Here is a 14,017-nt window from a genome sequence, read left to right on the forward strand (position 1 = left end):
TACAGTAATAACCTTCTTGCAAAATAGCTCTCAAAATTTGTTTATAGTGCTTCAGAAATTAAGTTAACATTATCCAAAACAAAGAAAAAAATGTTGCCATCTGAAGGCACAATTTTGCAAAAATCAAAAATATTTATGGGAAGGCATCTGCCAAGATGCTATTTTAAGTTGAGAGGAAACATTGAATGAATTGGTTAGACTACTCATATTATTCTGGTTCTAGTTTTAACTACACTGATTTTGATTATTGTATTACCATATTGGTAATGGATATTACCAGATCAATTGTTTTATTATTATATAATATTATCTGCTAAGTAATGTTGCAGTGTTTCAGTAAAGAAACAGTGCATTGATAACAAGTGAATTGGTTTTGTAGGGATAAGTAAAGTATGTGGTAACAAAATATTTGAATTTTCATTTCATGGGATAACATGCCATTGCCAAGTGTATCCAGATATTCCCATGCAGAGTTTTTCCAAATATTTTAAGTATCATCAAGAAGACACCTGTGATATCTTCTTGAAGATAGACCCTATCTTACCATCATACCTTATATATTTGCCATGGCATGTATGGGAATATTAGAATGCCTTTTGGTGTGATTCAATTCTTTTTATCTGGATTAAGTTGAAGCATTTTTCTCTCAGTATATAGTAGGATCAGCTATTGTGAAACACTTAACAGGATGAATGGTTCTAAATGGGGTGAAATGAAATATTTTATCTACTTGCAACATATTTGAATCAGTTGTGGCAGTGACAGGCGGAAATTCCATGCACAGAAACATGGAAATACCTTTTAGAGGTATTAATGTGGAAAATTAACATATTCTGTTCCAGTGCCCAGGATGACTCTCCTGTCTCTTTGGCGATAGCTAAAGCCAGTAACAAAGACCAAGGAATGTATTATTGCTGCTTGAATAATATATATGGAAAGGTAACTGCGGAGTTTAATCTGACTTCTGAAGGTAAATCCTAGTTTATAATTTGAATTAATAATGACAATGGCAGTTTCTATTCATACTTTTTGAAAATCTCTTTGTTTCCTTGTAGTCTTGGAACATCTTTCAAGTTTTCAGAATTTTGAAGGTAAGCACACGCGTCTGGTTAATTGTGTGCTTAAATCTTTGTTCGTTCTTATTTTCAAATAGAACAAAAGATGGAAAAATATAACCGAAATAATTAGCAGTATTTTCACCCAAGATGTGTACCTTCTGATTTGGTGGTATAAACTGTTTTCAAATCTTCTTTTTACCACCCAGTTAAACTGGGTTTATAGTTGCTTGACATTATCAGAAAGTTACTAAGAAGCTGCACTGTCTTTGTGAATTTGACCCAAGATATGATAGTGGGAGCTCTAAGGAGCACTTCTAAACACTCTTAATAAGAAAATGAACAGATACACATAAACAGTTAGAACGAACTGTGTTTGGTTAGCAAATGGCTAGGCTGTAGTATTGCAAGCAGTTTCAGTTGAGTCACCTAACTTGTACTAAATCATAATTCTTGTTTTTATCTCTTGTCCATTTATAGGATCATAACATAAATCAGGTTGGAAGGGACCCCAGGGGGTCATCTTTTCCTCAAAGCAGGGTTAACTATGGGGTGAGACCAAGTGGCTTAAGGCTTTATACAAGAAGAGCTTGAAAACTTTTAGGGATGGAGACTGCACGGTATCTCTGTGCCACTGCTTGACTGTTCTTGTGAAAAAGTTTCTTCTTATAACCAGACTGAACATCTCTTGTTTCAATTTACATCAGTTGTCTGTCATCCTCTCACTGTGCACCATTGTGCAGAGCTTTGTGCCATCTTCTTGATAAACTTCGTAGTTTTATGCATCAGCTGCTGTTAGGTTCCCTGAAGCTTTCTCGTTTCCAAGCAGAGCAAGCCCCATTCCCTCAGACTCTCTTCACATGCCAGGTGCTCCAGGCCCCTCATCATCTTGGTGGCCCACTGCTGAAAGTGGTTCAGTTGGTGGAATATGTCTTTACTGTACTGGGGGCCCCAAACTAGATGTAGTGTTCCAGATATGGTCTAATGAGGGCTGAGTAGAGGGGGATAATCACTTCTCTTGATCTGCTGGCAGTCTTACCGTTGACACAGCCCTGGTGCAATTGGCCTTTGCTGCCAAGGTGCACTGCTGGCTCATGTTTATTTGTGTCCATAAGACTTCCAGCAGTGCCCTTTCAGCAGAGCTGTTCCCCAGCCGGGCTGCGCTGTTGCAAGAGGCTTTTCCTTCCCAGGTGCAGGACTTTCCATTTGCCCTAGTGGAATTCCATGATGTTCCTTTTGGCCCAATCCTCCAGCCTATGCAGGTTCCCCTGAGCGACAGCCCTGCACCAGAGCCTGTTGTCTGTGCCCCCAGTTTGATATCATCTGCAACTTTTATGAGCAACCACTCCATTGCTTCTTCCAGGTCGCTGGCAAAAATGTTAAAAGAGGACAAGGTGAAGATTTGACCCCTGTGGTACTCCGCTTGTTACATTAACCACTGCTTCCTGAGCCTGATGATCTCACCAGTTTTCTACTCATACACTTATTCACTTGTCTAAACTGGATACAAGAATATTGTGAGACAGCTTCAAAAGCCTTGCTAAAGTCAAATTAAATGACAGCCACTCCTCTTCACATCTCAACAGATCCAGTCATTTTATAACAGAAGGGAATGACTGCCTGATGGTTGGTCTGGCAGGATTTAACCCTTATCTTCCTCCTCCTCCTTCATGGTTCATAAATATATTCCAAGACAATTCACTCTGTTTTTTCCAGGGACTGAAGTGAGGCTGACCAGCGTGTAGTTCTCTGCATTGTTCTTTTGGCCTTTTTTGAGGATGAGTGCAATGGTTGCTTTCCTCCAGTCATTAGGGACTTCTTCTGACAGCCATGACTTTTCAAATATTCAGAGGGTGGTCTTGAAAGGACATCAGCCTGTTCTGTCAACACGTGTATGCAGCCTGCCTGGTCTAATCCCTGATGTGATCCTCACACCGGTGGAAGTTCTTCTCTTTCTTGAACACTTTCACTAAGCAGAGAGCTCTGGGAGACCTCGCTGAGAATTCCAGCTGTCTCTGAATTACCCATCCCATTCCGTAATGCACCTTCAATTTACTTTTTCTGCCTTTTGTTACCAGTGTAGCAGTTGTGTCTCTTTCCATTGCCCTTGATTATTCCTCAGAAGTGTCAACTACAGGTGCTTTTGAATGCGACACTGGCAGCTCAAGGGCTACCAGAAACAGTTTTGCAATACAGTTTTTCAAAGACAGTCCCCTGGCCCTGCAACGAAGTCCGTGCATTCAAAGCAGCTGGCACTGCACATTTAATACCCTGCATTTATCACTGTGTGCTCAACACACAGTTGGGTGCAGCATTTCAGCAGCTGCTGCATTTTCAGCTAGCTCTGAACACACAAGCCTTTTTCTCTGTCTACATGAGGTGCATTACGCTTACAAAAAATCCATGTTTCAGGGGAGACAAACAATTTAAAGAATATTTTGTTTGTTTGAGATACTCATGTCCTGATCTAGGTCCTGAGTGATTTCCAAACCACACAACAAATTCATCGCAATATAAATTCTAGTGCAGGTTGAAAGAGGCCATACAGTTTGATTTCCACCAATACTGATTGTTCTGGGGAATGGTGTGAATGCAGCTAGTTACAACTCAGGCTTGAATTCTTGTGAGGATTCAGTGCATTTATGAAGGTTCAGGGCATGCACTGTGCATATTGGAAAGTCTGTGCCTGATACTGTCCAGGTGAAAGTTCATTAGAGAACTGAGGAATACTCAAAATTCAGACCTGTGATTGGTTTTTTAATTTCTTTAAATCATAGAGAAGCTGAGCTCACCCCTTTTAGATTTCAAGCTGAAACACAGTGACCAGAACACCTCAAAGATTTCACTGGCCTACAGACTACGAGAGACATTTGGACAGTTACTCTGTAGGAAACTGTGGGAATCCCTCAAGCTGTTTAATCTACACTGTGTTTTTGCTAGTTGTTTTTTCCTTTTTGTAGTCAACTCTGCTATATCATTAAAGATAAAATCCCCGTGAATTCATGGGAGTTTCATTGGTGAAATACCTTCGTGTAGGGTAGAATGGTTTGTGCAGGGGGGTGGAGTGCACACTCCAGACTACTGATTTGAACTTGACTGTCTGTGTAACTTCCCACTGATTTGATGCACTAGCACTTTGTACACAGTAAACAGTGAAACAACATTGCATCACAGTACACAGAGACATAGACACACAGTGCAAAGAAAGCTGCTTTGGCAGAAAAAACTTGCTAGTTGTGTTTGAACACATGGTCTTTGCAAGTCACCTGCTGTGTAACTTTACTCCAAGAGACAGACAGGCATTAAGATTTGGAATGCTTTCCCCATATGTTATGTTGTGTTTAATCACACTTGGCATATGTCTTGCTGGGCTGCAGCTAAAGATAGACAGTGCATTGCAAATTGATTTATTTGAACCAATATCTGAACACATTGTATTAGTCAGGTTGTTCATTCAGCCAACTGATTCTTGTTCTTGAAGAATAAAATTAAACATCTAGTTCCTTGTTAAAATATAGACAGGTGTTCTCACATAGCAGTACTGTATAACTTCTGACCAACACAGAATTGTAGGTGGAGTTAAGGAGCTTTCTGGTTCATGTTCTCTGTGGTACTGATGAAGTCCATGGTTAGGAATAAAACAAGCATTATTGTACCAATTTCTCTTGAATATAAAGATCACTCAAATCAATTACTCTCTGAATGACATTGACATGGTCATCTGTAGAAGTTTTAGAAAGAATAGAAATCTTATTCAAAATCATGTAAGAAATAAATATCTCATTTTCTTCTGCCTTTGCTAATGACCCTGCTTTTAATTTGGTGCTTGGTGTGCCAGATTGTAAAGAAATAAATAGTCGTGCATGCTAGTCTTCAAAGTCTTCAGCACTGGAGCTTCTGTAGAGAGTGTGGTTGGTACTAGGAGAGGCAAGTTTTCATTATGGTCATACCAGAGAATGTCTGAGACCTCTTTCATGCCTGTATGAACAGGTTGACAGAATCTCTCCCTGAAAAGGTTCCAAGCTGAAAGTTAAAACAAGCTCTGGCCGTATCAGCAAAAGCCTTTTTTTTTTTTTTTTTTTTTTTTTTTTTCCCCCTCTGGCTTTCCTGAAAAGAAAAGGAAAGCTAGCTTCAGAAGAATGTGCTTGGAGCACAGTGAGCACAGAACTGAGTTCTGCTTTTAAATTCATGTCTACATACACCGCTGCACATTAACTTTATTACAGTCTCTGTCTTCCCAAAAAAGCAGAGTTGGAAGGATCTCAGTATTCTCTCAATGCCTCTTTAGTTCTCAGCCAGCTTGACTTACTTCACACTCATTTGAAGCTTCAGTTTACAACTACCCTCATAGTTTTAAAGATTTGTGATATTTTACTCTTATTTTTGTGCTACTTCCTGTATTCTCGCCTTATGAAACTAAGCTGCCCCCTTTCTCCATGCTAGCTTTAGACAATAGAGACAACAAGCTATGTTTAGAGGAGCAATGTCCCAACCTCATATTAGCACAAGTGAGGACGTGTTCTGCTTCCATAGAGCACACTCTTTAATCCTCTATGGAGAGATACATTCATCCTCCCATGTCCACCCCTTTCCCTGTGACTGCAGACAGATGTGTAGAACAAAGTGGCATTGTGTTTTAGGTGTGGAAGAAATTGAATTCATGCAGCTCATGTTCAGAGAAGATTTCATCAGTGACAGTTATTTTGGTGGGAACCTGCACGGAATAATAGCTACAGAAGAATTTCACTTTGGTGAGGGCATGCATCGGAAAGCTTTCCGAAGTAAAGTGATGCAAGGCCTGGTGCCAGTGTTCAGCCCTGGCCATCCCTGCGTTCTCAAAGTGCACAATGCTATCACATATGGGACCAAGAGTAAGGATGATCTAGTTCAAAAGAACTACAAACTAGCACTGCAGGTAAGGTTCCTCAGTCCTTTGCAAGTAAGAATTGTGGGGAAAAGCTGTCTTGGAAATATTCAAACAGCTGACCTATTAAATGTTTTGAATAATATTCCATATGGATATCTCTTTGTAATATAGGAATGCTATGTCCAAAATACAGCAAGAGAGTATGCAAAGATATATGCAGCTGAAGCTGAACCTTTGGAAGGCTTTGGAGAAGTACCAGAGTGAGTACCATGCATACGCACACATATGTGTATGTCTGCCACACAGTCCTGTGCCACAGTTGCCCACCAATTGCTGGGAATGATTTCTAAAGAAGAAAGAAGAGTCCTGTGAACATTTGAAGTCATGACTCAGTAAATAATACTGTGTATCCAGGTGGCATGAGAGATTCCCTTTCCTTTAGAGAAAAGATAAGGAGTAGAGACAGTAAGTAGCAGAGATCTAGGAGTAAAAGGCCTGTTTATAATGTAAATTTAGAGGAAATTAGTCATGTTGGTGGATAATATAATACTATTAGTATCATCTAGTAACAGCAGTAGGGAATAAGTCAGACCTTCCAACTTTCCATTAAAAATGAAATCTTGGGAGAAATTGTGATCACTCTGTAGCTGGTATGAAGTTACTTGTTTAGCAAGTTTTCTGCATAAAATGAGGCTTGTCATGGAGTCACAGAATGGTTTAGGTTGGAGGGGACCTCTAAAGATCATTTATCTCCAATGCTCTCTGCTGAGGGCAGGGACACATCCCACTAGATCAAGTTGCCCAAAGCCCCATCCAACCTGGCCTTGAACACTTCTGGGGATGGGGCACCCACAGCCGCTCTGGGCAAACTGTGCCCAGTGCCTCACCACCCTCATAGAAAAAAATTCTTCCTAATACGTATGTAATCTAAATCTACCATCTTGTAGTTAAGCCAGAAAAGCTCAACTCTGATTCTAGATTTTCCTGCAGAATAGTCTATTTCATATCAGAAATTTTCCATTTCCCAAATATGTGTACAGAATCATCTCTGCCCCTGAAGCTGGGAGATGACACCTTGCAGATAAGGCAATAGAACTTTTTCAAAGGATTTGCTGTTGCAGTGTCAAGCTACTGTGTAGAGTTGAAACTGCAGTGGATGGTTGACATTCCATCTGCCTTGTTTCAAGGATAAGACCTACATGCTCGACAGCGGGCTATATCTGCATCTCCTTGTAGATGATACAAGATCTGCTAAGCTGCAATGATTTACTGAAAAAAAAATCAGAGCTCTGTTCTCAGCAGTGTCCATAAAAAAAATCAAGTCAATTGGCTTGAGGATCCTATCCACAGACAGTTAAATAAAACATTTTAATGCCCTGACTTGAACTGCGAAAAGCTAAGCCTTTACTAATCAGATAGTGTGCAGTTTTCATACTGCAACTTATTTTCCCGTCTTTACTAAATAGGATAATTTATATCCATGCTATTCACAGTGGCAGCCATTTCACACAGCGCCGAAAGGGAAGAGGAAGGCTGGACCAATTCCATTTGGATACTTTGTGTGTAGTGTGCATGCTCGGCATGGCAGTTTTATTTTCTTTGCAGCTCTTAGATAAAACTGTCAGTGTGATGATACTGGGTTTCTGAGGGAAAAAAGCAGACCAGAGCAAAAAATGAAGCTGTTACGTAAGCATTATAAAGGAAGCTATATTCTTAGAACTGTGTTTCATAGGGTTTTTCAGTGAGTATGTTTGTAATTATACAATAAAGTTTGAGCGAAAACCTTATGGCTGTAACTGCTTCTCCACAAAGGTTTCTCAAAAAAAAAGTAATTTCAGCACTACTTAAAATGCAGCCTCTGGAAAGGTTCCTTAAAGCAACATCTGTGGCATTAGAAATAGTGATGGAGATGGCAGCGAAATCTTTAAGCGAAAATATTTGTGCAGGTCAGCCTCTTTTCTGGAAACATATTGTTCCTGGTAAAATTTATTTTTTAGAGATTTCTCTAGGTGTGGGATATATAACATCTAATTTTAATATGAGAGAGAGAGTATGCACTCTACAAAAACTAGACGTCTCGTATAAATAGCAAGCACACGGAAGGCTAGATCTGGTTGCATTATTCTAAATAATTGGCTGGAAGACAGCAGCTAGGAGAGAAAAGAGATGATGTGCACATACATGTTTTGGTTTGCTTTTTGATATCAAAATTTCGAGGCTTGATTCCTTTCTTCTTGCTCGTCCTTGTCAGAGCAAACTTGTATTTAAAGGAGCATTTTATAAGGGAAATAGAGCAAGAGAAATGTCATCTGCATTCTCCAGAGTAGGCTTTAAAGCTACAGCCTTAGCCTATCTATGCACATTTGACTATAAAAGTGGGAAAAGGATAGAGAAAGCACTGCCCTACAATGAGCAGCACGCTGGCAGCTAGACACCTATAAAAAGACAGGAGGGAGAAAGAGAATGGTTTTAAGATTGCTTATGATACTTGCACAGTGGAGTTCTGCTTTCCGAAATTACCTCAAAGCAGTATTAAATTCCACTCTGATATACACTGATGACACTTTTTTGCATACTTCTAAGGTTTTAATTTTGGAGATTTATACTGTAATATTAGAATGCTGCCTAGTGAAAATGCCGAGTTATCCCCGTGTAATCACAAGCAGAAGTAGTCTATCTGTGAGGTAAGGTACCACTCTGCTTCTCCAGATCGCAGGAGCTCTGGCAACCAAGAAGTTCATGTTGCCAGTGGAATAGATACTTCTTCCTTCCAGCCTATTGTCTTTCTCACTTTATATTCAGTCTTTCTCTCTGGGAAGACCCTGAAACTCCAAGCAATGTTTTATTTGGTATTTGGTATGGTTCATCTTTAGATATAAATGGACCGAGCTTAGATTTCATTGTCTTTCTGGCTAAACTATTTTGATTTCTAGGTTAAAAAAATTAGACAAATTTTGTGAAGTTTACAATTTCCTGAAAACTTCATACAGAACTTGCTGAAGTTTTCTGGCCTAAATCCAAACTTTGCCAAAGCCTCAAAATCCTAAGATTCTAGATTTTCAAAGGTGCTGATTTGCCTTGTGAATCTGATGATCTCTCCAGAACCTTCCTCGTTTCTTCTTACTGTTTGGTAAAGTAGTTGCTGTTATTTTCATTATTATTAATGTTTGCTATTTTTGACTATGACAGGTTTTAGAAATCTCCTGTCAGAAATCTTCCAGTTATGCAGGACTTGGGCAAAGCTCTTTCTGGAGTGGATCAATTTTACGGGTGCTTAATTAACACCTTGGGAAGACTGAGTCATACATCAGTCAGACTGAGTAGCTAAAGTAATGATACACCAAAATGAGGTGTGATTATTTTCTAAAACTACCTAGAAAATCTGAATCGTATCTGGATCTCCTGGTTTGGTCTAGACTTGGTTGCCATTCATTTACTCTCTGAGATCACTGGCTAATTTGTCTATTTCTTACTCTTTCCTTGCCAGAGCTCAGTGTGTTTTATTATTTTTCACTCTTTCATTTCAGGATCATTCCTATTTTTCTTGTTCATCGCCCTGCTAATAACATCCCCTATGCAACAGTGGAGGAAGAGCTGATAGGGGAATTTGTGAAATACTCTGTCAGGGATGGCAAGGAAGTCAATTTCCTGAGGAGAGACTCAGAGGCTGGCCAGAAGTGCTGCACCTTCCAGCACTGGGTGTATGAGAAAACCAATGGGAACTTGCTTGTCACTGACCTGCAAGGTGAGTTGTCTGAGGGGGAACAATAAAATGGCTGTGCTCATTGTCAGACCCCACAGCTTCAGGGCTTTCAGGGACTTACTTCTGAGCAATGTTATTCTTGGCACTCTGTGGCCTATTGACAATGCTGAATGTGCTCCTCCTATAACCTTGTAATGGGCAGTCTCCAGTACCCTGGACAGTACTCAGGGACAGTACCCTGGCCCACAGCTGATAACATGGTTAGGGCATCTTTGCATGTAGGTGTGCATACTGCAAACAGGTTTTGCTTGGGAGATTTTAGACTACACTACAGGGTTGCCTTACGCAGGCTGTATGCAGAAGCAGTATTCCTGTGTGGTTTATCTTGTGTCCAATCTGACAAATCTGCTTTCTGCTACTCAGAGTGTATTTATGGCTTGAGACTGTTCGTTTGGCAACTCTGGATCATGTTTCATGGAGCTGTGTATGCATGCCATCACTCTCTCCCATGAATAGATGGCCAATACTCTTAAATCCCATGTCTTGTTAATCCCATACATGATATGTTGTTTACCCCTCACACCAGGAGCTCCAGGAGTTTGTCTCTCTCAACCGTTTGGTTTGGCCTTCTTGGATGATCTTACCAGGAATTCAGGAGCCTTCCAAGTGCACTAGAGAGCATTCTGCAGCATAGGGCTAAATTGTTAATGTACATCACAACCCGATCGGGAACAGCATGTGCTGTGCAATAGATGTCTTATGTATGAACTGAAGTGCTTTTTTCTATAGGCATCATTATGAGCTTTTGCAGAAACAGCAGCATACCAAAGGTGAAAAGGAAGTGACCGTTTGGAGCATGAAAATCCTAAGTATGCTCTCTAGCAGTATGAGATACAAAGATACAACCTGACTCTTGTTGAACATTGCCAAAAGTTCCAGCGATCCCACAGTAAAATACTATCGAGGCTGTTGTATTCGTAATATATCTCAATAAGACTTAAGTCATGCATCAGACTGGCATTTATCCTCTGCAAGAAGGTGAATTTTACTTATAATAGTTTAATGCATTTCATCTACTTTGTTTTTGATAAGATTAATCAGTTTCTGTAGTGCAATTTTAATGATTTTAGCACTCTCTTTTTTTCCTTTTTTTTTTTTTTTTTTTTTTTTTTGGAGATCTTCCCAGCCTCTGAGGCTCTACCTCTTCCTTCACCAGCTGTGCTTCCCTCTTTCACATTCCTTTCCACCTTCTTATGGACAAAATCCTATGGGACTCATCACATTTCAGCTGTGTAATTCCTGTGAACAACAGGAAGGACCCACTTAAATGTAAGGGCTACATCTAAGATGAATTTAGTCCCTCCTGACTGCAGGCAGGGATTATGAAAAAAATGAGGGTGGCAGAGCACTGGAACAGGCTGCCCAGAGAGGTTGTGGAGTGTCCTTCTCTGGGGATATTGAAAACCTGCCTGGATGCCATCCCGCGCAATGTGCTCTAGGTGATCCTGCTTGGCAGGGAGATTGGACTAGATGATCTTCAGAGGTCTGTTCTAACCTCAACCATACTGTGATTCCGTGATTAAAAAGTTTTAAGTGCCGTAACCTCCCACAGCCCTTGGCATCCTTGTTTGTGCCTTACTGAAGAAGTAGTGTGCCACTCTGTGATTCCCTCTCCATCGGCATGTTACTGTTTGAGCCATTTAGCAGCAAGAAGTTGGGAGCAACGCTCAGTCTGAATCTGTTACGCAAACAAGAATGTCTCATAACTGGAATTTTCAGTGAATGTTTATGTAATGACTGCCACAGTAAGGATATAGGGCTGTGTGTGGACTCAGGCATCACAGCAACACAACTACATAACAATAACTACAAGATTAGTTTTATGAAAACCATCCCTCAAGATTAAAAACAAACTGCCATACAAAACTTTTCATAATTCTTCAAATGGCAGTTTAAGCTACTATAGTGCCAGAGGAGGCAGACAAATTATTAAATGGGGACATCAGATGTATTTTCACTGAAATCTTTTTCAGTATCATTTAGGCACTGAGATTTATTCTTTGCAAGTGCCTTTGGCAAAGCAAACAGAGAAGTAATACAAGTGTAGATTTTTCAGACAGTTCAAATAGCATGTGCTATTATAAAGAATCTCATGCAGGTCAGAGTGAAAAATATGAGAGAGAGAAACGATATTTACTTTTCTAGCCTCTTTTGAGTGCATTGTATTTCTGTGTGTGTGTGTTACCCTAGGGAACAGAAAAAAATGCGTGAATTCCCTACTGTGGTAGCAGCAGCAAACATGTATTGGCCTATGCAGTAGTATGACATTTATCTAGTCAGCAGAGAAAGGGAATTTTTACCTAGCTTATATTGTAAGAAAATAATTTGGAAAAGGGAAAAAAAATGTTACACTCTTGATGGGAGAGTTGGCCTTCCACATGTCTTCTCAGTAAATCAGAATATTCCATATGAGTCATCTGGCTTATTACCTCACCTCCCAGACATTAATGAAATGCCTTGTGGTTTAAAGATTTCTGTTTTTAATAACATCCTACTCGTTCTCTTTTTCTTATATTTAAATACTTAACAACTGCTCCACATTTGGGTCCTGGCTGGTTTTGAAAAAGCAGTTTCCTTCCAAAAAAGAACAGTGAAGAAGTGCACTCCTCACGTACATTAAATGCAGCCCTTATGCTCCTATTGGTGTGACTCCCTCTCCCTGCTCATATGCTGGGCCTGTATCCAACACAATATGCATATGCAAATTTGAAACAGAGAAAGGCAGATGCTGGCTAAAGAAATATGGAATCTTAAAAAACTTCCCATATTGTTTAACATGGGAAAGCAGGAATCAGCAACATCTAAACCAGGCCCCTGAAATAATTAAAAGGGAGAAGAAAGAAAAACATCCTAGCCTGAGGGAAGGAAGATGACAGAAATGGTATCTGAACCTGTACAATTATTGTTGCCAAAAAAGGACAATGTACCTGCTGCTGTTGAAGAGAAACAACCTTCCTCTATGGTCATCCTGTCATTTGAATATTTGGCTGCATTTTTCAGGCATGCCAGTTGAGATTTCTAAGAGTGTTCTCCAAGGAAAATGGTCTTGAGACCATTGTTTTCCTGTACAGACAAAATGCATACTACAGAACTGTTTTTTTTTTTTTTTTTTTTTTTTTTTTTCTCCCTATAAAGAAGTCAACAAAGGGACAGGATGAAAAAAAAAAAAAAAAGTTTTGGAAACACTGAAGTAGAAAGGGATTTGGGCTTTCTCATCCAAAAAGTAAAAACAAGGTTGACTGACCAGGTTGATTAGCAAAGCAAATGTGAAATTCTTACTGATAAACACTGTGGTGCAAGTTTGCAAAGCACCAAAAACATAAACCCATAAATAATTATAGGCATCCCATGGCAGGTGCATAACTAAAGATTTTAAATCTTTCTTAAAATGCAGTCATGAAAGTGTATCCCCCCCGGCAGTGACTATCCAGACAGGAAATAAGTTATGCTCTCTTTGTCACTTTGCTATCTGTAAATTACTGTAATGAGGTTTACTTCCAGAAATTCCTAGTGATACAGAGCACAAACATACTGGTTCTAATGGGAGTAATTTAAAATGTTCAAAAAACGCTGACAAATAGTTAAAATGAAAAAAAAAATCAGTAAATAATACTTAAGGCTTCTACATATGGCTTTTTTTGAATCTGAAAATATTGCAGAAATTCTAATGTAACACAAACTCTCTGTTTCCTTGATGTCTTGTAGGTGTAGGAATGAAGTTAACTGATGTTGGCATAGCAACACTGGCCAAAGGGTGAGTGAAAAATTGCTTCTCTACAACGTGGTTTTGCTTTATGCATCAACCTCCGCACAGTGTAAATATTTTGCGGGAGGGCCATTGGAAATTTATTCTTGCTTTAACTTTGGAAGAAAGCAGTACTCATTAGACTCTTTTAAACTCCTCTTTTTGTTCATGTTTACGGGAATCCTTCTATATGGGAAACACATTTGTGTTGTTTAAGGGGATGGATCTACACTGTAGATTGGGCTTTGCTTTTGTTTTATGCCTCTGTTAAAATAGGCTTATTCACGGGGCTTCTCAAGAATGAAATCAAGGTCTCAGCTGACTGACAAACAGGCTACGTAGTAAGTCAGCTGGAGGAAGGTAAGGCTGAAAAAGCAGGGCCAACACTGGCTCCAGCCTGGGGTACAGTGAAACCTGTTGTTTGTGCTGTCCAGAGCTTCTGACCACAGAGGAATGTTTCTGATTCCAACATGCTGTTGGAGCCAGAGCTTGCATTCTCTAGCACCTGCCCCAGCCAATACATATACAAGTTCTTATATATACCTAGCCCAACTACTAAATCCTGCTGCCAGTAGCTGAAGTGACCA

The 14,017-nt window shown here is 39.8% G+C and overlaps 1 protein-coding gene across 3 annotated transcripts in view; it reads left to right on the forward strand.

Annotated features, from left to right (window-relative positions):
- The window catches only part of ALPK2 (alpha kinase 2), a 79,751-nt gene that overhangs the window by 20,812 nt on the left and 44,922 nt on the right, over window positions 1-14,017 (forward strand). For all 3 annotated transcript variants that reach the window (XR_004746191.1, XM_035310093.1, XM_035310092.1), the window contains 6 exons: window positions 843-970; window positions 1,056-1,091; window positions 5,696-5,970; window positions 6,094-6,182; window positions 9,450-9,667; window positions 13,391-13,439. Coding sequence is in view for 2 of the 3 variants with exons in the window: in XM_035310093.1 (XP_035165984.1) it covers window positions 843-970; window positions 1,056-1,091; window positions 5,696-5,970; window positions 6,094-6,182; window positions 9,450-9,667; window positions 13,391-13,439 (795 nt within the window). In the remaining variant the exon portion in view is untranslated. The remainder of the gene's footprint in view (window positions 1-842; window positions 971-1,055; window positions 1,092-5,695; window positions 5,971-6,093; window positions 6,183-9,449; window positions 9,668-13,390; window positions 13,440-14,017) is intronic.

Source organism: Oxyura jamaicensis, chromosome Z (genome assembly GCF_011077185.1).
Source record: "Oxyura jamaicensis isolate SHBP4307 breed ruddy duck chromosome Z, BPBGC_Ojam_1.0, whole genome shotgun sequence".
In the NCBI taxonomy this organism is placed as follows: Eukaryota; Metazoa; Chordata; class Aves; order Anseriformes; family Anatidae; genus Oxyura; species Oxyura jamaicensis.